We start from the raw sequence: 23,077 nt of genomic DNA on the forward strand, positions 1-23,077 counted from the left end.
TTCTCATACCCCTCAGCCAACCAGCTACCTGATTTAAGCAATTAAAAGACCAGCACTGAATTTGAAGGTGATTTCTATTTTTTAGCCAACACCTATTCCATTCAATCAGCAGTCTGGAAGCATAAGCTCAAGAAGTACATTTGGTTCACTGACTGCCTAAAACCTCCCTTTTCTCTCCATGTCTTACTACCTGGAGCTCCACAGTCTGATACAGTAGCCACTAGCACATGTGGCTCTTGAGCAACTGAAATGTGGCTCATCCAAATTGAGATGTACTTTAAGTATAAAATACATACTGGATTTCAAAGACTTAGTAGGAAAAAAGAAGGTAAAAAATATCATTAGTAAACCCTTTTTATGTTGATTACATGTTGGGGTGTTAATATTTTTAATATATTTGGTTAAATAAAATATATTATTATAATTAATTTCACCACTTGATTATTTTTCTAACATGCTTAGAAAAAATTTTAAAATTATGTCTGTGGTTCACATTTGTGGCTACCGTAATATTTCTACAGGGCAGTGCTGCTCTGGAGATAATGTGGAACTAGAATTAGAGATGTTTAAACCAAGCAGCAAGCACAGCCTAATCTTTGATTTTTATAGAATTCTGGAAAACTGGTGGAGAAACTAAGTCCTGATTAACTCATCTCAAGGTAAAACTCATTCATAGAGATCATCTGAGTCCCATCCATGAGTTCAACACAAAATATCACAAAGCTTTGATGCTCAATTCAGGTCCAGGGTGAAGGCCCACAGTTCAGCGCTAACATCTCTTTCCTTTGGGGTGTTGAAAGTGAGACATGGAGCTTGAGGACTCTGCTGTGATGAAAGCAACGAAGAGGAAATGTGAGGATGGAGGAGGAAGGAAGGGAGGGAGAGAAGGGGAAGGCACAGATTGAGATGGAAAGAGAACAGAAAGTATGAATTGAAAGACAGAGATTAGGAAGAAACAGACAGAGGTAGGAAAGAATATCTCGATGGTGGGAAAAAACCAAACACCCTTTCCCAATGCTCAGAGTAATTTTGAAGACTAAGGTTGAGAGGTCAGTATCAAGAACAAAGTGACAACACCCAGGGAGATAACTCAAGAGGGTCACTCCACTCTTCAAAGAAAGGCACAAAAGTAAAGGTAAAGGATATACCTTGGACACTCTGAGCCTTTAGAAACACCCAAGTGCAATGAACAAAGCCACAGCCACACTGAGTAAATCACTCCTCTGCCTTTCATCTCTGTCAATGGTCATACACCTGCAATTTCACTAAGCACGTTTCCCATTTCAGAGTCTTAAAGCAGGCGGCACTGCCTCATGAAGCCATGAAAATTATCTTTTTCATCTCCTCTTGAATCTCAAAAAAAAAATACTCCTGCTATGAAAAGATACAGATTTCTTTGAGTTTTTAAGGGACAAATATAGTACATCATAACTAGTATAGTCTATAACATGTCTACAGAGAGGGTTCTCCACAGATCCAGCTAGTCCTCAAGTTACAAAGGGCTGTATCCTGAAAGCTCACACGTAAGGTAGTGGTCTAGTACTCAGAACGCATTGTCATGGAGAGGAAAATAAAACAGACGTGAATGGGTACAGAAAGACTCAGGCAAGTCCACAAAGTCTCTTTAACCAGAAATCGACATGACTAAGAGTACTCCCGGTCCCAGGAGCCCTGGTGCACTTCTCAAGCAGGAGAAAGAGGAAAAGGAGACACTCTCCTGGGTGGGAGGTAACACTGGCCGTTTGTAAGTAGCGGCCACTGGTACAGCTGTCACATAAGAATGCTCATCAATACCTGTTAACTGTGCAAATTCACCCACTCACAGAATACTTGAGGGTACTAGTGGCATGGACTTAGGTGAGATGCTGGTGGCAAACAGGCCAAGCTGGAGATGGCAGCAGGATGGCTCCTTCCCCTCCAGTTTCCTTCTTGCCAGATGCCTAAGAGGCTAAACCAGAGGTTTTCAAACTTTCTCTGTTCACAACACCCTGGTGTCTTGGTAATTTTTTCATGGCACCACTTGGCCAAGAGAAATAACTAACAGTTCCTCTGTTAAATAGATAGATTCAAACAATTTAACAAGTATTTGTCCTAACAACTTAGTGGCCATTCAAAAAATAATAGATATAAATTGATAGGAAAGTATGTTTTTACTTCACTCTTAACTAACCGTAATTATTAATGGGATGTGTCTGCTGCTGGCACTGCACAGCTTCTCAAACTTTGAAATCAGTTTGAACTCTGCCACCCCACTTCCTGTTCCACGATCATTTTTACACAGTACTGTCTTTTTAAGGACAGCAATCCTCAAAAGCCCGGCTTTGCAAAGATATGACATCAGTAAAAAGGAATGCAGTGATCTAATATTGAAACTATGAACTACCTTGAGCCAGTAGTTCACAGGGTAGCTGACAGATGTTGATTATTTCTGTTTTCCTCAAAAAAAAACCCTAAAATATCCCACAGCCTCCCTGTGAATTCCCTGCAGCACCCAGGGTACCTTAGAGAAATCTGGAAAACTACAAGGCCAGACATCCCACTGCAACCAATCAAGAGTATCCTTGTTAGTTTTCTTCTCAAAATAAGGGGGAAAATATCCGTGTGGCCCAGACGAAAATAGCCTGAAGTAACCTCTGATCTTTTTTATTAAGAGTGTTACACCTCAAGCCTCAGCAGTCTTTGGGTAACTGATAAACTCCTGGGTGACTCAGAGAGACTCTGCAGACTCAGACAGAGGACAGGGGGTACAGTGTTAAATAAACCGATCACTTTTCTTTAACTACTTCACTCAACAGTATAATGCAGGACATTGTCTAAAACTGTAGTGGTTTATATATTGCTCATTAATTAACATGTAAGATAAATGTTGAGTCAATACTACAAACTACCAACTGAGAGAAGGCAGGTGCCATGTGTATGTTTTGCTATAATCACATGATCTTTCTCCCTGATAAGACTAAAAAATAAAGTCTAAAACAAGCAAAGATTGCCTTGAGACGAAAATAGAGAAGGAAAGTTGGGCTTACCAATTCATTAATTCATTCATCCAACATTCGACAGATTTTTTTTTTAAGTTTCTATCATGTTCCAGACACTGTGCATTTCACAGGGAACACAGCAGTGACTGAGCCAGATACCTCTAGCCTTTGCCCTCTCATCAAGGGCAACGGTGGCCTCCATCGTCTCCAATTCAATAGAGAACTTTCCGGCCTCATCTTGCCTGACCTCATAGCAACATTTGAGCAAGTAGATCACTCCTTTCTTCAAACACTTTGTTCGCTTAGCTTCCAAGACATTTCCTATCCTGGTTTTCCTCTTACCTCACGGGTCGCATCTTCTCCGTTTCTCCTTCTCAGGCTCCGATTGCCCCCATGGCTCAGTTCTTGGCCACTTCCCCACCCTCACTACCTCCCTGGGCGGCCCCTGATAGACCCATGATATCAAATATCATCTATGCTGTTAACTCCCACATTTCTATCTCTGGTTCCCACTTCACCCCAAAGTTGAAGACTTGTATATCCAATTACACACTTGACACCCTCACTTGGAGGACTAACAGGTATCCCAAATGTAATATTCACAACAAAATCCTGATCTCTTACCCCCAAACCCAGATTTCTCAGTCTCAGGAAGTGGTGCTGCCATTCACAACATGCTCAGGCCAAAAACCTAGAATTCCCCCTTGATTCTTTTATCACCACATCTAACCCTTCAGCAAGTCCTGCTGGCTGCACCTTCAAACCCTAGCCTGAATCTAAACCCTCACACTATCTGTTTCACCAGGACTGCTGCAATAATAACCTAACTGGTTTTCCTGTTTCCATTCTTACCCTGCCACTCAGTCTATTCTCAACACAGTAACCAGAACTTCCTTTTTAAAACGTAAGTTAGATCATATCAGTCCTTTACTTAAAACCCTTCAAGGAGTTCCCGTCACACTTGAAATCTCTGAACGCCCTACTCCAGCCTATGAGAACCTAAATGATCTGGCTGTATCAGAATCACATCAGGACTTACGCATTTGCTTTTACCTCTTCCAGGAAAACTTTTCCTTAGATCCACAGATGGCTCACTCCTCAAATCAGAGAAGTATTCTCTGGGTGCCCTTTCTAAATACCTGACCCATTCCTCTGAACCCCATTATTCTGCTTTGTTTCTCTCTATAGCACTTATTACCCCATGAAATTACATCTTAGGTATTTGTTGATTGCTACTCCAATTAGAATATAAAGTGAGTGCAGTTACTGTGTCATGCTCATGTGGGGACACAGCAGGATCTCGAATACTTAGTAAAATAACAATCTTCTGACTTCACAGAGCTTACATCTGGTGAAAGATGACAGGGAAAAGACCTTGGGCTCAAAAGACCTGGTATTCAATTTAAAGTATGTTTACTTTGCTAATGTCACAATATGCTACTTAATACATTAGCATTTCTTATATACCAAGCATTATGCTAAATTCTGGATATACATTCTCTTATTTAGTTATTTCAAGTTTCTAAGAGGTAAGTATAAATATTATCTCTTGGAGAAGGTAAGTCACTTCCTCAAGATTCCAAAGGCGGTCAGAAGGAAGTCTGGATTCAGTCTCAGACCCATCACACTCCCTTCACCACTATGCTATGCTACGTCCTCTGTATGCCATTCTCTGGAAAATGGAGCAGTTGAGCTGGAATGACTCTAATGCTTCAATTCTACCTCCTATCAAACAAACAAAAAAAATGTTGTCAATTTTAGGGCTTGAAATTTAATTTCTATATTAAATCACAAGAACTCTTTTACCCAAATTCAATACAATGATGACAACTGGCCACAGACCAATGCAGAATGTGTATATACTGAGACCAGATGCCATGTTAGGGAGGTGAGGCATGAAATGAGACATTCCCCATGCCACTTCATCACCCATATTACCCACAGTAGGAATTTTCCCCTCTAAAGATTATAAACTTAAGCAGGAACTCCTAGAGGTGACACATTTATAACCCAGAGTCATCCAAAGCAGAATACTTCGGTAAAACACATTCACCCTGGTTCTTCCTCTATCACCAGGAAAACCAGATACTTTATGCTTAAAGAACCAAACCAACTCCTTCCCTCAAACTTGCAATAACTGATTGTGCAGGGTGGAGTGCCTTAGGTGGGTTCCTCTTACAGTTTGACACAACGCTAAGAAAATTTTCTGGGACTCTCCAGCTAAATTCTGGAATAGTAAAAGACCTAAGAACATGCACCAAAAGTTCAGAGATGCAGGAAAGTGACTTTGTTTTTTTTCTTCCACTGTATAATATAAATTAGGAACCGCCCATCTATGTAACCTATCATGATACCATGGTTCTCACTCTGCCCATGCTACCTAGCATATACAGTTTCAGGCCTACCTTTTACACACAGACAGACAGACGCACAGAGATCTTCCTTATCAACCTTGTGGCTCTGGACTGTGTAAAGGGCAGATATCCACCACTATGAGAATGATGTATAGTTATTTCACTGAAAAATACTATGAATAGTAAAAATATCTTGATACAACTCAAAGATTATAAAGTTACTTGAAAAACAGATTATGTACTTGTATTCAAATTTACTACTGAATGAGCCAAAATTATTTTTTGTCCTAAATTTACCAAAAGTAACATCAACTGTGGCAGTTAGCCACACTCAGAACCTAACTTGAAATCACTTTTGACTCTAAACACATGAGTTTTATAAAACCGCTGATAAGCACTACATACCATGATACAACCCATATATGTAAAGCTGCGAGGACTCAATTCTTTTATAAAAATCAAGGCTTTGGAAAATGTGGGTGGGAGAGGAGAAAAGGGGAAAAAGGAGACTGTCTGAAGGTAAAAGAGAGCGTCACTGCTTAGATAATAAGAGAAAAGCTGTCTCCCTACACATACATCTACCTATGTTCCCTCCCTCCTTTATCTTACAATGAAATTTTTTTAAGCCAACACAACACACCTCCCATATTCTAAGCTGGAAGCATTTTTGCTAGACTTTTCCAGTTCCTGGGCACTTTCTGGTCTCTGGACTCCAGGTCTCCAGTCTTTAGATCAACAATGAGTCTACAGATAGACTATCAACTGGGAAAGTGGACAGCCCCTTAGGAGCAAGGGAAGCTAACAGAAGGGGCCATTCTTTCTTGGCTAAATCCCCAGAGATGAAATGACTTCTAAGTAGTGCTTTGCAAGTTCCTGGCAAGACTGACTTCTGGATGTAGAAAAATGAAAATTCAGCAAAAAATGGGAATTAAAACTATAGCCGGCCCCACAGTGCCCAAAGGTCTGAAGAAAATAAATCTTTAATCTTTTTTCCTTGACACTCCCTGGCTACTTACCTATCAATAGCATCACTAGCATTACCACTTCCAAGTCTGTGTCTGGCACGTGTTAGGAAACTGACGGCTAACTCATTCTGCAAGTCCGGCTTCAACTCTAGCTCCCAGTTCCTAAAAGGTGACCGGGCAGCTTACAAATCATAGAACAGTGACCAAAATCATTTCATTCAACTTCCTCATTTTACAAAGAGCCCAGACTGATAAAGTGATGCTCCTAAAAATCTCTAAGAAAGTTAGTGGAAGACCTGGGTTTTGAGATTCATCCTTTTAATCCCCAAGCAAGCATTTCTAATACAGTACTGCATTGCTGAAGAAATGGATGGATCTGCTATCCATCCATCCACCTATAGATAAGTCAGGTTTAAAATTATATATATACACACAGCCAATTTGGCTTAGTGGTTAAGAGCATGTACTCATTAGCCAAACTGGCTGGTTTATATCCCAGCTCTGCCACTTACTAGCTATACAACCTCAGACAAGTTATTCCACCACAGCTTCCTCATCTCTAAATGGGAGGAACAATAACAACTACCATGATGGTACCCACCTCCTTGGGCTTGGGGGCAACTTAAATGAGATAATATGTCTTATTAATATGTTAAAAGTGAGATATCAGGGGCTTAAAATATCTACCACATCGTAAGTACCATGCATTAGATATCATTGTTCTTTAAAATTTGATTAAGACCAAAGGAATCATGAAAAGGAGGTAATAGTCTCACTTTGCTTTATTTCTCTGGGCTTGTTCTGAATACTTTTCAAATATGCAAGCTTCTTCTGATACAAGCATTTCAAAAGAAGTTCAGTAGTATGGTTCAGCATACTTTGCCTAGACCTAGGAACTAGTGCAATTATTCTAGGCAACTTAAGGTCAAGAATAAAAAGGGCAAAGGTCCTACTGGTGTCTAGATCTAATCCATGGCTTCTGTCCTGATAACTGTTATTGATTTGACATCTGTGTAGAGTCCTCCAAGGTCTATGGTAATGCTTCACAGAGAGCAGGAGGCCACACTTGTTGGTCTGATTCTGGAAGAGCCACTGGAGGACAGCTTGTCCCAGCTCTCCAAGGTAGCAGCACGAGCTGGGTAGCAAGTCCCAGATCCGTGGGCTCCTCGTCCAAGCTTCTAGGTTCTGGTAACTTCCAGGAACTTCTTCCTTTTGACCCTCCAGCCCCAAGGTGGTGGCTGTTCCCTGCAATTATTATTTGCATTACCTCAGCATTTTCTTGCTTCATCTTTTCAGTCCTTCAACACCTGCTGAACAAATTTCTGATATTGGGTTATCTCTGTTAAAATAACTGAAGTGGATCTTCTTTTCCTGACTAGACCCTAGGTGATACACCAGTGGACAGGTGTGCAGTCCCTGCTTTTTCACACTTTACAGAAGCACCCCTTAGCATTACTACTGACAGAGGTGGCAACACCAGTCCTTCACCTGAAACATGTTAAAATGCCTTCATGTCCATCAAAAGAAGACCTTTTTTTTTTTTTAATATATCTTTCTTGATCTCAGAGAGAGGAAAGGAGAGGGAGAGAGAGAGAAGCATCAATGATGAGTCATTGATCGGCTGCAGCCCGCAACCCGGGCATGTGCCCTGACCGGGAATCGAACACCGATCTCCTGGATCCTAGGTCGATGCTCAACCGCTAAGCTATGCCCGGTCGGGCGATATATTTCTAATGTACAAAAAAGTGGGGGGGAAGTTGCCTCTGGGCACTTTTGTTTATTAATTTAATAAAAGCTTTTACATATAAACTGTATTATATATAAGAATATATAGCTATATGTAGTATATATAATAATGTATGGCACATTATATAGTATATGTAATATATATCATTTCACAGGTTTTATATACTTATAGGTTACTAGTTACATACCATATATTAAATATTAAGTATATTAAGCCTGCAAAATTCATTTATTATTGTTAATGAACCATAATATATACATAATTTATTGCTTTTTAAAGTTTCTTTCTGTCTTCATATTTGACTGTGAGCTCCATGAATGCGTATACATATGTGTGTACATGTATTATATATGTATATGTATATATATGTATCAGTTGATTGTTTGACATTGAGAAGATCTTAAAATATGATCAGAAAGGAAAAAAAGAATATGACTTACAAAAGACATCTAATTTGTCATGTAAAATGTATACAGAGCCTAAGAAAAGGGATATAAGAAGAAAGGCTAGAGTCAAAAATATAAAGAGTACACATGTGATACATAGTTTAAGGGTTGAAAAAAGGGGATCATCTTCATCTTTCATTTTGCCACTTGCCTACCCCCCACAAATTCCACCAAGAGCAACGTCTTTCTGTGTCTTAAAGCTCTGACCCAGTTAAAGCACAAACACCTCTGGAAATTGTAATACTTTAATCAGTTCATCAGCTCTTTCACTGAAGGCAGGTTTAGATTTAGATCAGAGGGTTTGGAGGACACTGCCCCCTAGGAGACATCTGGAGATTCTAGGGACACTCTGGGTTGTCGCCATAATTTTTTTGAGGGGGGGAGTTGTGGCCATTATTGGCATTCAGTTGTGAAGGCAGGGATGACATGACACACAGTCCTACACACAAAGACTTATTTCACATCCCACATGGTTTTTAAGTGTCTCACCAGAAATTCAGGTAGGTAAAAACCTGTTTATAATTATGAATTTAGAACCTATGTCCATCTTATTTGCATGATTCTTATTTACACTAATGAAGTTATAGGGCAAATCAAAGAAAGATTGATCATTGTTTCTGACAGAAATATTATAAAGCATTGTCCATCATTTCATCAAATATCACTGAAAGCAAACCAGCTAGATATCTGAGGCATCAATACAACAAATACAATTCTGAATCATCAGAATTTTAGCTAAGTCCACATTGAGGTGCAAGCTTGTCTGATTGCTTCATTATGTTTTCTAGCGTAGTCATGCTGGAACATTTTCAGATTTAAATGTATATTATTTTATTATAAATTATGTTACTTCTTATTCCCTTACTTTTCAGTTATGAGAGTATATTGATTTTCTTTAAATTATGTGCATAGGTAGATAACACTGTTATGAATTTTGTTTTAGAATAATAAAAAGGGTAATAAAAAACAGGACTGTGAATCAGAGGTTTAGATAAAGGGCAGGAAAGGAGCAGAAAAGAATATCTGGTGGGAACAAACCACTGAGAAGAAAAAGAGGGGGGAAAGGGATGACTGGCAGCAAGCCCAGACGGCAGGTGATGAATGTTTAAAGATGAATTGTCTTTGTTTAATTCTGTCTTTCAGGCAAAAATGCCACACCAGTGTTTGTCATGGCTTACAGGAGCTCGCCTGGTGCATGGAAGGAGCAGGGGCAATGGAGTAAGATATACCTGCATCCAAAGCCTGGTTCTGCCTCCAAGGAGTCATGTAAACTTGGGCAAGTAATTTCACTTAACTTCTCTGAATGTTGATTTCCACATGTGTAAAATGGATGTAATTTTTAAAACCTTACAAGTTGTCCCTGCTTAATCTTTAAGCCTATCACTGTGTCTCGCACATAACAGGCCCTTGACAGAGGTTAATTCCTGCCCTCCTGCTCCAAGATATTGCCTAACTTTCTAGTGCCTCCTGAAAAAGAGAAAAAACACAGACAACAATTGTGTTAGTTGTCTATTGCCACTTACCAAATTACCACCAATTTACTGGCTTAAAACAGCACATGTATTATCTCAGTTTCTGGGTCAGGAATCTGAGTATGGCTGAGGTGGGTTCTCTGCTTCAGGGTCTCTTACAAGGCTGCAATCAAGGTGTCAGCTACAGCTAGAGTCTCATCTAAAGGTTCAACTGGGGAAAGATTTGCTTTGAAGCTCATGTGGCTGTTGGCAGAATACAGTTTCTGGAAGGTTGTGGGACTGAGGCCTTCAGCTCCTCACTGTCTGCTGGCAGAGGCCTCCCTCAGTTTCTTGCCACATGGGCCTTTCCAATATGGCAAACAAATCAAGACAGTAGTCTGATAGCAAGGCAGGAAGTCAAATCTTTTGTAATCTAATAATAGAAGTGACATTTTGTCATCTTTGTCGTGGTTAGAAGCAAGTCACTATATCCAGCCCACACTCAAGGGGCAGCTATTACACAAGGGCATGAATTCCAGGACAGGGGAATGATTGGGGGGGGGAGGCATCTTAGAGTCTGCCTGTCATAATAATAAAATGGATTACTGTATAAGACTTTCTTCTATATAAGTGGAAAAATTACCTGAGCCAAATATATAGGGATAATATGTTTTTGAGACCCAAACCATGTACCCCCCAACTTTAAAAAAATTTAACTCACTGATTAATTGTGTATGATTTGTGTCTGATAGATTCCTGTTAAAATCTGTCCTAAAAGCCAGGAGTATTCAAATCACAAGTGGATTCTCTTTGATTATATAACCCAAGGCAACAAGAAACAGCTATGGTGAAAATTTTCAAATCTGACAGCCAAATTATTTCAAATTACTGTGTTGTTCAACATGACTTCAAACAGAAATCATAGGTCTGCATACTTAAACCCTAGAAATCCTCCCCTTCATGAAACTCTGAATACAAAATAAACCTAAAGATTTAATGGCTCATCCATTAAATGCTCTTTCTTTCTTTTTTTCCTCCTTTTTATTTACTCTTGTTTAATTCCCACATCTAAGAATTAAAATCTGGGTTACCTTTTTAAATGTGTTACTTTATAGAATATAATGGCCACCACTGAAAAACTGATGCAAAACATCGTAATTTATATAGTTCAATGATTTATTTCTTAAAAAGAAAAAGCAACTAAAAAAAAACAAAAAACTTTCCTAAGATTAACTTTATGGTCATACTTCTAAAATCTTCTCCCTTATTTTGAAGTCATATTGGCTAAAAACACAATTTCTGTGATAGCTTTGGAAATGTCACCATTATTTAAGACATATCCTTCAAACTACCTTTATTTAGGGGACTAAGTCCTAGATGTCATTCAACCCACACTTCACTTTTCTGAACAAGTAGGACCCATGTTTATTCTATGAAGCTCTGCCCCTGCCTCAGTTGGATGAACCAGACCTGACCCACACTGGACCAACTGACTCTCTCTCCGAAGACCCTGAAAATGGGAACAGGGACACTATCTAGTTGACCTCATAGCACAAAAGTTCTGAGTACATCACACGTTTAGGGCTGGGGAAGAAAGCCATGCTGAGGACCTAAATACTGTGATAGTTAATTTTAGGTGTTGACTTGACTAGACCATTGTGTTTCCAGCTTTTTGGGCAAACATATTTCTGGGTGTGTTTGTAAGGGTGTAGATGAGATTAACACTTAAATTAGTAAAAAGATTTAAGCAGGTTGGCTTCCCCAATGTGGGTGAGCCTCAGGCAATCAAAGGCCTGAACAGAACAAAAAGATGAATCCTCACCCTAGCAAGGGGCAACTTTTCCTGCCTGGGTGCTTTGACCTGGGACATTGGTCTTTCCTGGCCTTCAAAATTGAACTTAAACATAAGCTCTGCCAGCTTTGGACTGGAATTTATACTATCAGTTCTCCTGCCTGCTTCTTAGGCTTTTGGATTTGGACTGCAACTAAACCATTGGCCCTCCTGAATCTCTGCTTGCCAATGGCAGATCTTGGGACTTCTCGGCCTCTGTAATGGAGTGAGCCAATTCTTTATAATTAATCTCTTTATAGCCTGGTTCTATTCCTCCAGAGAACTCTGACTTACACAGATACTAAAAACAGTAAAAAGCAATCTGCAGGGAGAATAAAGTGATATATCAAGAGAAGCAGAAATAAAAGATCTTGTTCTTACAGTCTCCATCCTTTCCTTGGGTTCTATGAAACAGTCCTGATTCCTCATAATAAATCCCATTTTACATAAACTAGTACAGTGGATTCAGTTACCTACAACCAAAAGAACCTGGAATGAGTTTCTCGGTGATGAGGTGCCCTTCAAGCAGAAAGCTCCCGTCTCCAGCTTGCTCCCCACAACGCTACAAGGAGCAAGGCTTCCTGTCCCATCCCCACAGGACACAATACAGTGGTTAAGATGCAAGGTTCTGGGGTCACACCGAACCTGCATTTAATTCCCAGCTCTGTTACATATTAGCCAAGTGGCCGCTGCCAAATCACTTCCCCTCTCCAAGCCTTGGTTTTCTTAGTCTAACGGCACAGGGAGCTGTGAAGAGAATTAGGAAGAATTCTGAGCTCCAGGACCATCAGGGAGGCCTTCTGGGTGACCCCAGCAGCTCTGCTCGGTGCAGAGCCTGGCCCAGAGGAAGGGCTCAAAGTCAGCCATTGCTATGTCCTTTGTTTGTCACATTCCCTACCTTACTGCCACCAAAACCACCATCTTAAGCAAGTGAGGGGGGCAGGGAAGGCAGAGACGAACCAAAGAACTTATGTGCATAATCCATGGACACAGACAATGGTGTGGTGAAGGCCTGGGGGGAGGACCGGGTGAAGGGGGACAATGCAGAGAAAAAGGGACATCTGTAATACCCTCAACAATAAAAATAAATAATTTTTTTTTAAATGTGCATAGCAGAAAGAAAAAAAATCGACACAAACACTTGCAACTATTTATTTGGCAGCGGTGGTGGTGGTGATTTTGCTTCAGCTCATTGTTCTTTACAAAATAAATATACACCACCACGCATAGTAGAAATTATAGTAGACATACTGCGTCTTTCAGGAAATCATCCTCAATGGCCAAGAGCCTAGCCTTTCGAGGCAAACCCTGTGCCAAAAACCAAAACAATATCCTACAGAAGTATTTAGGGCTCTGAAGTCAGGGAGACTTGGGTTAAAATCCCCAAGTGTTCTTGGTCAGATTTCTTAATCTTTCTAAGCCTCTCTTTTCTCATGTTTTCAATGAGGATACTCCATAGGGCTAGGAAGGATTAAGATATGTAAAGCTAAGAACAGTAGAAAATAGGAAGTGCTGAATAATTGCTAGCCACTTATTTTCAACCCCAGAACAACCAGAAACTAATGTATTCTACTTCATAACATAGGAGTAATCATGCAGTGGTCCCAAGAAATAATTTTGTTATTAACTTATATGGGGCTAAATCCTTCCTGTCAAGTACGTTTACCTTAAAGCAGTTGGGTAAAACTTTGCAATTAAACTTCCACTAAATATAGGGTGACCTGCATTCTTCTTCACCCAGGATAATCCCAGGCATAATCATAATAAGGCCCCACTTCACTCTTTAAAAGTGTCCTGGTTTGGATAATAAATTTTAAGATAAACTTATCTAAATAAAATAAAATCTTTAGGTGGAAGATTAACTTTTAAAATATGCTATTTCACTTTAATGTTTGCTTATTGTGGTTTAAATTTTTTCTTTCTAGCTTTTGAAGCAAACTGTAAAAATAGAGAGCATTTAGGGTTCTACATTCACCCATCAAATAGCTTTCATATAGCCCAGACTTGAGAGTTATGACTAAGCTATAGGCCTTTATTTCAAAAGACAAATCACATGAACAAATGGGGTGGGGGGCATCTTCCTCAGCAGCAGTTACTGTTTATTGAGATCCACACGACCCAACATAAATCTGTAATCAAGGAACAATAATACATGTTTCTGGCAGTTTATAGTATAAAATGCACTTTCACATTTACCATCTAGTTTAACTCTCAAAAGCCAACACCATTTTCTGTTGCACCATCTCATGTCACCTGAGACTGCCACGCAAGTGGGTGACCGCCCGGAAAGCCAATGCGTTAGCTCACAGGTTCTCTGACGCTCACCTTTCTCGCTACCCAAGATCCCCAGTCCCCGCTGAAGCTGCCGGCCTCCGACTATCCTCAAGTAGCAGGGTCCTACACGGTAAGTCTCATTTTTAACTTGTTTCTCATGTCAGAGACAATTACAGACCTTCTATTTCTTTCATTATTCAAATAAGGCAGCCATGAAAATAGGTATTAAATACAAGTCACCAAGCATTTCTCCTTGACATTTTATGGGTCAGAAGCAGCAAATCTATTCATACGCACGCTATCCTCCCGCCTGGGCTTGAACACGTCATAGACAGAGGCGCGGAAAGGAACTTGTGCATATTCTGATGTCACTCTGGTTGCCACCACACAAAGGCTGCCTGACTCCTGCCTGGGTAGACAATGCCCTCCTGGCTCAGAAGGGCCAGAAGTTGCATGCTGTCAAGAACAATTTTCCAGAACAGGAGCAAGGGCCCATTTCCTCAGCTCGTGAATGAAAATGGCAGCCGACTGGTTTTCAGTTTTTAAAAGTATCCTCTTTCAGCAATGATAGCAACCAGAAACTTTAAAGGAGAGAAAGGGCGAGACTTCTCGAAACTCCCGTAGCAGGAGCTCTCAGATTGTAGAGTCCTATTCAATGTCAACCCAGGTAGCACAGAAGACTGAGGTCTCAGCAAACTGAGCTTCAGGCTCTTCATCCCTAAAATGGAGTCAATTTACACTTGCCTGCCTCCCAGGATGATGCCTTTGATTAAATCGTATGAGACCATCAATATGCAAGTTTGTGAACTACAAAGTACCGCACAATTCAAAGCTACTGCTATTTAAGTGTTAATGTGCTGTAGGTGACTAACAAATGTTACATTTCAGCTTCACAGCCTATAGCTCTTGAGGTGTCTGTAGGGGGCAGGGGGTCTTAATGGAATATATTCTTTTAAACATGGGATGTTATGAGACTGACAAATTGCTTTTATAACTGGAACAAATCATGCCTGCCATTCAGTAATACTTGGAAATCCATCATCAATTTGATTTACACCCAGCATCAATAAATCACACAAAGTGTACCCTGTGTAGCCCAAAGAGTAAACAAAAGTAAACACTGTGTTTCACCTGCCTTGTTGGCGAGACGAAATGAAAGCTCTGGCTTCCTCAACTGGAATAATGCCTTTGGTCTCTGACTGGTTTGGTTATTTTTGGAACCTTTTACGAAATATTAACTTTATTTGCTCTAATTCTGCAGGAAGCCACATTGGAAGTGCAAGGAAATATAAATGATTAAAAGCAGAAGTGGGGAAAAATGTAACCAAGTATTCTGCCCCAACTTTCTTTAGCTAACCTATCAACTGCATCTCTTCAAAAATGCTGGACCCCGGTTGCTATTCTTGCCCCACTTCTAACGTGACAACATTCAACACGGTTTACTCACGGGTGTTAGGAGATCTTTGTCATTGTCTGCTTTTCCACGGATACGCATAAGGAAGGAACAACATAGAAAGTAACATTTTAAGTCAGTGGCAGTATTTTAACATTTCTGTTGCGGCAGCGGGGGCGCTCCAGGGATGGGGAAAATGAAGCTCGCTGACCCACTAAGGAATCAAACTCTAACCTAAGCTCCAGGTTATAACCAACTGAATTAGCAAACCACAAACAGGAAAAAGTAAAAATAAAACTTAATGTACTATTTAAAGTACATTACTTTTTAGATCTCCCGGGTTCACACAATACATTATTTTTCTTAAACCAGGTCTTTACAAGACATACTAGCCTTAAGCGACACAACGGAATTTTTTAATCCCAATTAATCTGGTGTCCTTTGTTGATATTATTCTGCTTCTACTGACCAACAATAATGAATAACCCATAAGCGCTAATGAATAACTAGCTCCCTTTGTCTCCAAGGACAGCAGAGCCCAACAAGAAATGTCAGAGGCCCTGAAGTAAAATAAAAAACCTGTGCTGCGAAAATCTTCCCAATTAGATAGGCCTACAGGTGCCGTGAATGAGGGATTGTCTTAAATATTTAAAGAGCTATGTCAAATGTGCTTAAAGCAGAGATCATAAAACTGATTTCCAGGCTGCTTTGAAAAAATGCATTTCTGCCAGTCTAATTATAATTCATAACTGTTGAGCAGGAAGTCGGGGGAAATGCCATTATTGGTACAATGTAGCTGGGATTCTGTACTCACCAGTCCTGGCAGGGCCAGGAAGTTGCCAACTGCAGAACGTCGTCCACGCTCACTCAGATAAACACACACGCTCTCATCTCGGCACATTAAAATTTTATATGTAGTAGGAAATCATTTTTAAAACTAATTTCTACTGTCTTAAGAATGTAAAGCTAAAAAGTAACTCTCTTCTCTGCTCTAGGGCAGAGCAAATAAATACACTGACACTGCTGAGAGGCAGGGATGCCACGAGGAAGCGTGAGGAAGAATCTGTCATGTTGTAGTTTAACTAGAATTCATTATCTTGTTCTGACATATTTCCTAACATTGGCCACGCATAGGGCCCAAAAGCAATGCCTTCCCCGAGTCAATAAGATCATCCTTTCACCCAGTTTTCCAAATACCATTTCCTACTAAAAGGGACCTGAGCTTTTTGAAAAAGTGGTTGGTTCCAGGTCTGGGGCAGGGAAATACAAGTGAGCCTACAACATTTTGTTAATGTGTGAAAGAGAACATATCTAAAAGAACACAGGAACTGACGTGAAGGGGCTCCCACTGGCCAAATCTGGGACAGTTTGAGCATCAGAAAGAACAGTGATGGTAATAAATTATAGTGCAGTAAATTTTATAGAAAATATGTATCTACAGTGACTCTTAATAAGAGAAGGGAGAGAAACTCTTCTTTCCAGAATAGCAGCTAATAAACAGAAGAAATGCTAGAATCAGGAAATCAACAATGCAATAACTGATTCAGACAAGGTTGATCAATGGATGCTATGAAAGCTTATTGGAGAACAAGATATTCACAAAAGATTATTTAAAGTGTTCTTCACGATGCAGAGATCTGGTGACACCACCTTAGCCAGATGATCAAAAACAACACCACAAATACAACACAAATAAGCATTCAGTGCTTCCTGATGTAATGTAATGGGTGGTACACAAAAGGCCTATGTAGCATTCCTGACAAAACCTAAGCCAAATTGTGTTTAACCTAAGCCAAATCATGAAGGAGTATTCAAACAAAGCAGATTTGTATGACAAAACAACTGACCTGAACTCTAAAAATATCACCGTATTTGTCATGAAACATAAAGAAAAGGCAGGGGTAGAGGGGCCACTCTAGATTAAAGGAGACTGAAGAGACATGGCAACCAAATGGCTACAAAAAACATGTGGATTATAAATGGGGAAAGAAAATAATAATTTATATTATAAATAGTATAAGCAAAATAAAATACAGAATAACAATATAAAATGAATTTGAATATGTACTATATTTTAAGATAGAACTATATATACAGAATATTATTGTAGCAAAATTAAACTCTGTGGTAACTGTTAATGTATTCTAGTTGTATAGCATGAAAGTTACCAGTTTAGGAATTTGGGGGTGAAGTGTCACAATGTCTGCTACTTATTTACAAGTGGTTCAACTTACTTGAGAGAAAGAGAGATATTAAAGGTAGCAAATGCTAAAAAGTAAAATATAATATAACAATACAAAATAATGTAAGACAAAATCTAACTTTTAAAGAAAGATCAATTCAGGAACAAAGAATGAGTTTTATTTAAAATAAATTATGTATGATTGGCTAATTAAGGGGGAATAGTTGGGTGGGACTCCTGGGAAAGCCCATTAAAGGGGTCTATGTGGGGGGAGTTGTCGCTTTTGTCATTTTTGCCTTTTGTCCTTCCTTCCTCCTTCACCATTCTCAGAAGACAGACTTCATAGCAGGAGCTAGAAAGAGGCAGCTATCATACAACCAAGAGGGAAAAGACAAAGAGAAGCTCCATGATCTTGGAGCTGACATCCCTGAGCTTCCAACCATTAGCAGCATCACCTACTCTGGCCTACTCTTTGTGTAAACAAAATAAACTCCCGTGACAGAGGTTCCCAAATGTTCTCAGTTCATGGCATTCTTAATGTCTCGGTGACTTTTTCATGGTGCCCCTAGGGCAAAAGGAACACCTAACACTTCTATTTATTAAGTCATTAGGTGTCAACAGCTTAATAGTATTTATGTGCTAACAACTTAGTAGCTGTTTGGAAAAAATAATACACATAATTAAAAATAAAAGTATTTTTATTTCATTGTTAACCACAATTACTAATGAGATTTATGTTCCAATTTTGCCCCCTACTACTTCTCGAGCATTGGAATCAGATTGGATTCCACCACCTTCATCTGCTCCACATTAAGCTGACTGCCTTTCCTAATATGAGTGGGCCTCATCCAATCAGTTGAAGGACTGAATAGAACAAGTCTGACCTTACACCAAGTATGAGAAAATTCTTCCTGAGTGCCTGCCTGTGAACTGGGTCATTAGCTTTTTCCTGCCTTTGGATTCAAACTGAAACATCAGTTCTTCCTGGGTCTCAAGTCTGCTAGCCTTCAGGAAGGAACTACACCATTACCTCTTCTAGTTTCAGGCCCTTAGAATTGGACTACAACTAAACCATCAGCTCTCCAGGGCCTCCAGCTTGCTAACTCATCCTACAGATCTTGGGACTTGTCAGCCTCCATAATCATGTGAGCAAGTATATCTTTCTATATATGTCTCTTTAGAGAGAGTGGGGGGAGGGAGAGAAAAGGAGGGAGAGGGAGAGAATAGAGAGATAAGTAGACAGATAACACATATACTCTGTTGCAGATATGTAGATATACCATCTATTGGTTTTGTTTCTCTCGAGATCCCTAATACACACAGAGTCACAGGTTCTTTGGTACCTACACCTCCGGGTCATGGCATCGTTAATAATCCATGAAAAAGCAACAACAAAGCCAGGGAGAAATGTGACCTTCAAGCTTATCACATCATTCCCAAAGTTAAAACCCTTCCATAGCTCACCAGTGTCCTCAAGATACATCTAACCTCCTTGGTGCATCACTAATGACCCTTCATCTGGCTTCTGCTTATTTCTCTCCAGTCTTATCTCTTAGCACAGTCTTCATCCAATGTGGAACCAGGTGGGAAAGTCCGTAAAATGCACAGGATCTCTCCCCTCCAGATTTTGAGTATGCTTTTCTGTCTATCCAAAATAAATTCCAGACAGGCTCCTCAAATGCACACTCACACCCACATACAAACATAGGACATACACGATGCAAGGCTAGCTCATCCTTCGAGTGTCTGCCTAGATGTCTCACTCTCCTCCCGGATCCCCTTATCAAGCACCGGCTGGGAACCCCTCCAAATGCTGCCCTACAACTGTGAGGGTCTCTCTGTCAGAGCCCTAAATGTGTTTTATTTTAACTGTCCACTCATTTGTCTGAATTCAGCTCCTTGAGGGCTATGATTATGTTTTATTGGTTACTGTATCCCCCAAATACTGGCTCACCCATAATATATGCTCAATAATTATTTGTAGAGTAAATGATTAGCTGAGGTTCAAACAGTTCCATATTACCATTTTCAAACAGTTATTGGCTTAGTTTAGAAACTGTCAACCAAGATCTGAAAGGGACACATTTAGCCACTCCTGGCACCATCCAGACCACTGGGGATGCCCTAACCATGCAGACCCAGGACCAACCACCACTGCAAGCTTGGAAGCTGAGCAAGGAGCCAGAAAACTGAAAAGAGAAGAATCAGAAAACTGAAGCCCTTTTTTAAAACCATTATTATAATTATAACCACTGTGGTCACCATCAAAGTAATATGATGGTGATCAGTAAAACTCCTTACTGGCTGGCAATGCTGAAGTTATTTATTCTTTCTAGACCTCAGCTCCCTCATCAGTTGAGCATAAAACTCAAGGCTGTTGTCAGGAATAACTGAGACTAAGTACTGGAAAGCACTTAACAAAGTGCTTGACACAGATGAGTTATAATATAATAAATGCAAGTTATTAACATTATCACCATTATTATTGCCAGTCAGAATTTCAATCACAAGTATATACAAAAGCCAAGCTACAGTTCACTAGTCAAGCATGAGCTGAAATATTTTACTAGACCTCAGTCCCTGAAAATCCAAACACATGAGCTTGACATCAAAGCACTTAGCTTGCTTCACCATGAGCATAGCAACCTGACAATGACTGAGCTATTTTGGATGCAGCCCCCAGGGAAAGTTTTTTCCTATACTTACACTTAATATCAGTAGCTCTAAGAAATAAAACAACCAAACCTACCCCAAAATAAATAGATAACAAAAAAAAAGAAAAAAATCTACATATATATTTAGTGGTGTTGTTTTTTAATCTACTCATTTATACCAACTTCTCCATACACAGAAATACACAGGCACTAAAACAAACAACGTTTTGGTTACTTGCCTGATATAAATCACTACTCGCCATAACTGAGTGAATCATGAGTAAACTTGGTGAATGGCTATGCACAGGCTGCTAGTAATTTTACTTGGTGGTATAAACAATATGAACATTTAAAACTGGATGCTAAAAATAGCTGAGGAATATATAATTGTGCTATTTTATAACAAAGCTATATTTTACACAGGATGCACACTTTTTCTTTTTCTAGCCCAAACACACATATCATGTGCAATATATTCTCATTATGTAAACATCAGTTTCTAGAGACAGCACGTCATTCAAATAATTTGCTGGTCTCCAACAATTATTCTTTAATTTAAAATATATGATAATTTGGGAGCATTTGAGATCTTGCTTCCCTGCACTTGTCATCAGTTTTGACTCAAATAAACTCTGATAAAAAAAATTTTTTAATTAAATAGATAAAATAAAATATATGGTAATTCAAACATTACTGAATTAAAAGCACATTCTCTCTGAATTTCAAATTAACCAGACTTTCTAGTTCTCCAAAAGCACAAAAATACATCTTTTCATTATTTTCTTCTAGCTTCCTTCTTTCTTGTTACTAGCTATATTAGAAAAAGTATAGGTGCTGCTCTTGAATAATTTTTTATCATTTCTGTCTTAATTCCTCATTTTATAAAATGTCTCTCTTTTTTATGCTTCTCCTTCCAAACACTACCTTTCTGCTAGCACCCAACTAACATGATAGTTCCAGCCATCCTGGTCTCTCCTCCATGACCTGCAGGATCTAGTCCTTGGTGAGCCAGGGCAGAGCTTCATATATCAGGAGGGTAGGGTCTTGCTAAACTCTGCCCTTTTCCTTTCACCACTCCCACCATCCTACCTCCCCGTTTCTGATCTTTCTGTCTTCCCTTCCACTCTGTTTCACAGTTCAGTTCCATGAAATGTCACACTCCTGTGGCCTCCCAGTCCTCATACACATGTGCATATCCCTCCCTCTTCCCAGGCAAGCTACATATCATTATGAGACCATCAATTCTGACCCTGACATTGAATCGTGTACTTTTCCATAGGATTTTTCTGGGAGAAGAGACTAGGGGGGAGACAAAAGTACTTTCCACTTTTAAAAGATCCCAGAAAGACAATCCTACCTTTCCCAGGATTTGGAGGAAAAAGACTTCCAAACTCCTGCTGCTTTGGCTTTAAAGTGTATGGCCCTGACATGCCTCCGGCCTGGGTGACCTGGAATAGTGACTTCCCATTGGTGAGCACTTGTCTCCTGGGGCTCAAGGCTGGCAGATGGATGGGGCTCTCAGCCATGTTGCTCTGAGGAACCATCCCTCCTCCTGAGGGCATCTTGAGATGGAGACTGTTAGCAAGGCTTCCAATACCAGGGCTTGGTGTGCTGCCACAGGACGAGGGGCCAGGAGTCCCCGAGTGGGCTCGGATGGGAGGAATGTGCTGGCCACTGACCATCCCAGGCCCCTGTGGGGTTCCTGATATCCGGTGGAGATTCATGCTGCATGACCTTCCATTCATTCTGAAAAAACCTGTGGCCAAGATGGTCAAATATCCAATGGCACTAATGACTCCTTTCAGGCAAAGTCCAATAAGTTATCCATGGTGTGGGTTTTTAGCCTGTTTAAAAAAATAAATGCAGGCATTTTTAAAAGTAAAATGGAAAATAGGTTACAGTGAGTTTTCAACCTGTGTAGCTTTCACCTCAGGAAGAAAAGAAGCACTCTTAGCAAAGGGCCTTTTATGTAGAGCAGGGTCATCAAATACATGGTTCACTGGCAGGCACTCTCCCCTCCTGCATTCATGGTAGACATGGATTATGGATCACCGCATTGTTTTGTTTGCCACTGAGCCCTTCTCAATATAGTGCTCTTGGCAACTACAACCAACCGACTGGTGCCAGCTTGCAAAATGAAACTTAATTTTGCTCCCTAGAGGATCTGTCTGTACTAGTTCACTTCTGCTACAGTGAGTCTTGGAAAACCAAAAGGCATCACCTTTATGAGCTCTAGGGACAATGCTTCATAGGTTCCAGTAAACAAACTAATGGCAGATATGGCCTCTAAATGAGATTAAGAGGACATTAAAACCATCTCTGATTTTCACTCTAAAAGCAAATTTTTCATAGTCCCTAGATTCACAAAAGATAAAAATATGGGACTGAGACTCTCACAAAGGCTTCATACATCCACATACCAAATATTCAGAGTGGCATTAGAGTCTTGGTTCCATACTGATTCTGTGTTATGAGGACGAAAATAGAATCATCACCACAATACTTTTGTCTTCTATTAAGATCCTGTGAAATATGCTTTGTGGAAAGTATGAGAAAAGAATAGCCCTTTTAAAGGTATGTTCATCATGCACCCAACATGGTACATCAACCATAGTTCCATGAAGCTTCCATCTGCAATCCCACCACCCCCTTTCTCAAGTAGCAGAGGAGAACCAAAGGTACTGACACGACCACAGAACATCACCATCCATCTGTATGCAATAACGTCATTAGGAAAAATCCTTCTTCCGTAATCAATAGCTCCCCCAAAATGTATGTACAGTTAATGAGGTGACTAAGTAC

General features: G+C 39.9%; 1 protein-coding gene across 4 annotated transcripts in view; it reads right to left on the reverse strand.

Annotated features, from left to right (window-relative positions):
* Nucleotides 1-23,077, reverse strand: part of GLIS3 (GLIS family zinc finger 3) — a 408,840-nt gene that overhangs the window by 373,259 nt on the left and 12,504 nt on the right. The window contains exon 2 of one of the 4 annotated variants that reach the window (XM_081150560.1): nucleotides 21,633-22,119. The exons of 2 other annotated variants lie outside the window; for them this stretch is intronic. In XM_081150560.1, coding sequence (XP_081006686.1) covers nucleotides 21,633-22,020 — 388 coding nt within the window. In that variant the 5' untranslated portion in view covers nucleotides 22,021-22,119. Of the gene's footprint in view, nucleotides 1-21,632; nucleotides 22,120-23,077 lie in introns of those variants that run through there. One more of the 4 variants, XM_081150563.1, reaches the window with a different exon arrangement.

Source organism: Miniopterus schreibersii (genome assembly GCF_964146895.1).
Source record: "Miniopterus schreibersii genome assembly, chromosome: 11".
Lineage (NCBI taxonomy): Eukaryota > Metazoa > Chordata > Mammalia > Chiroptera > Miniopteridae > Miniopterus > Miniopterus schreibersii.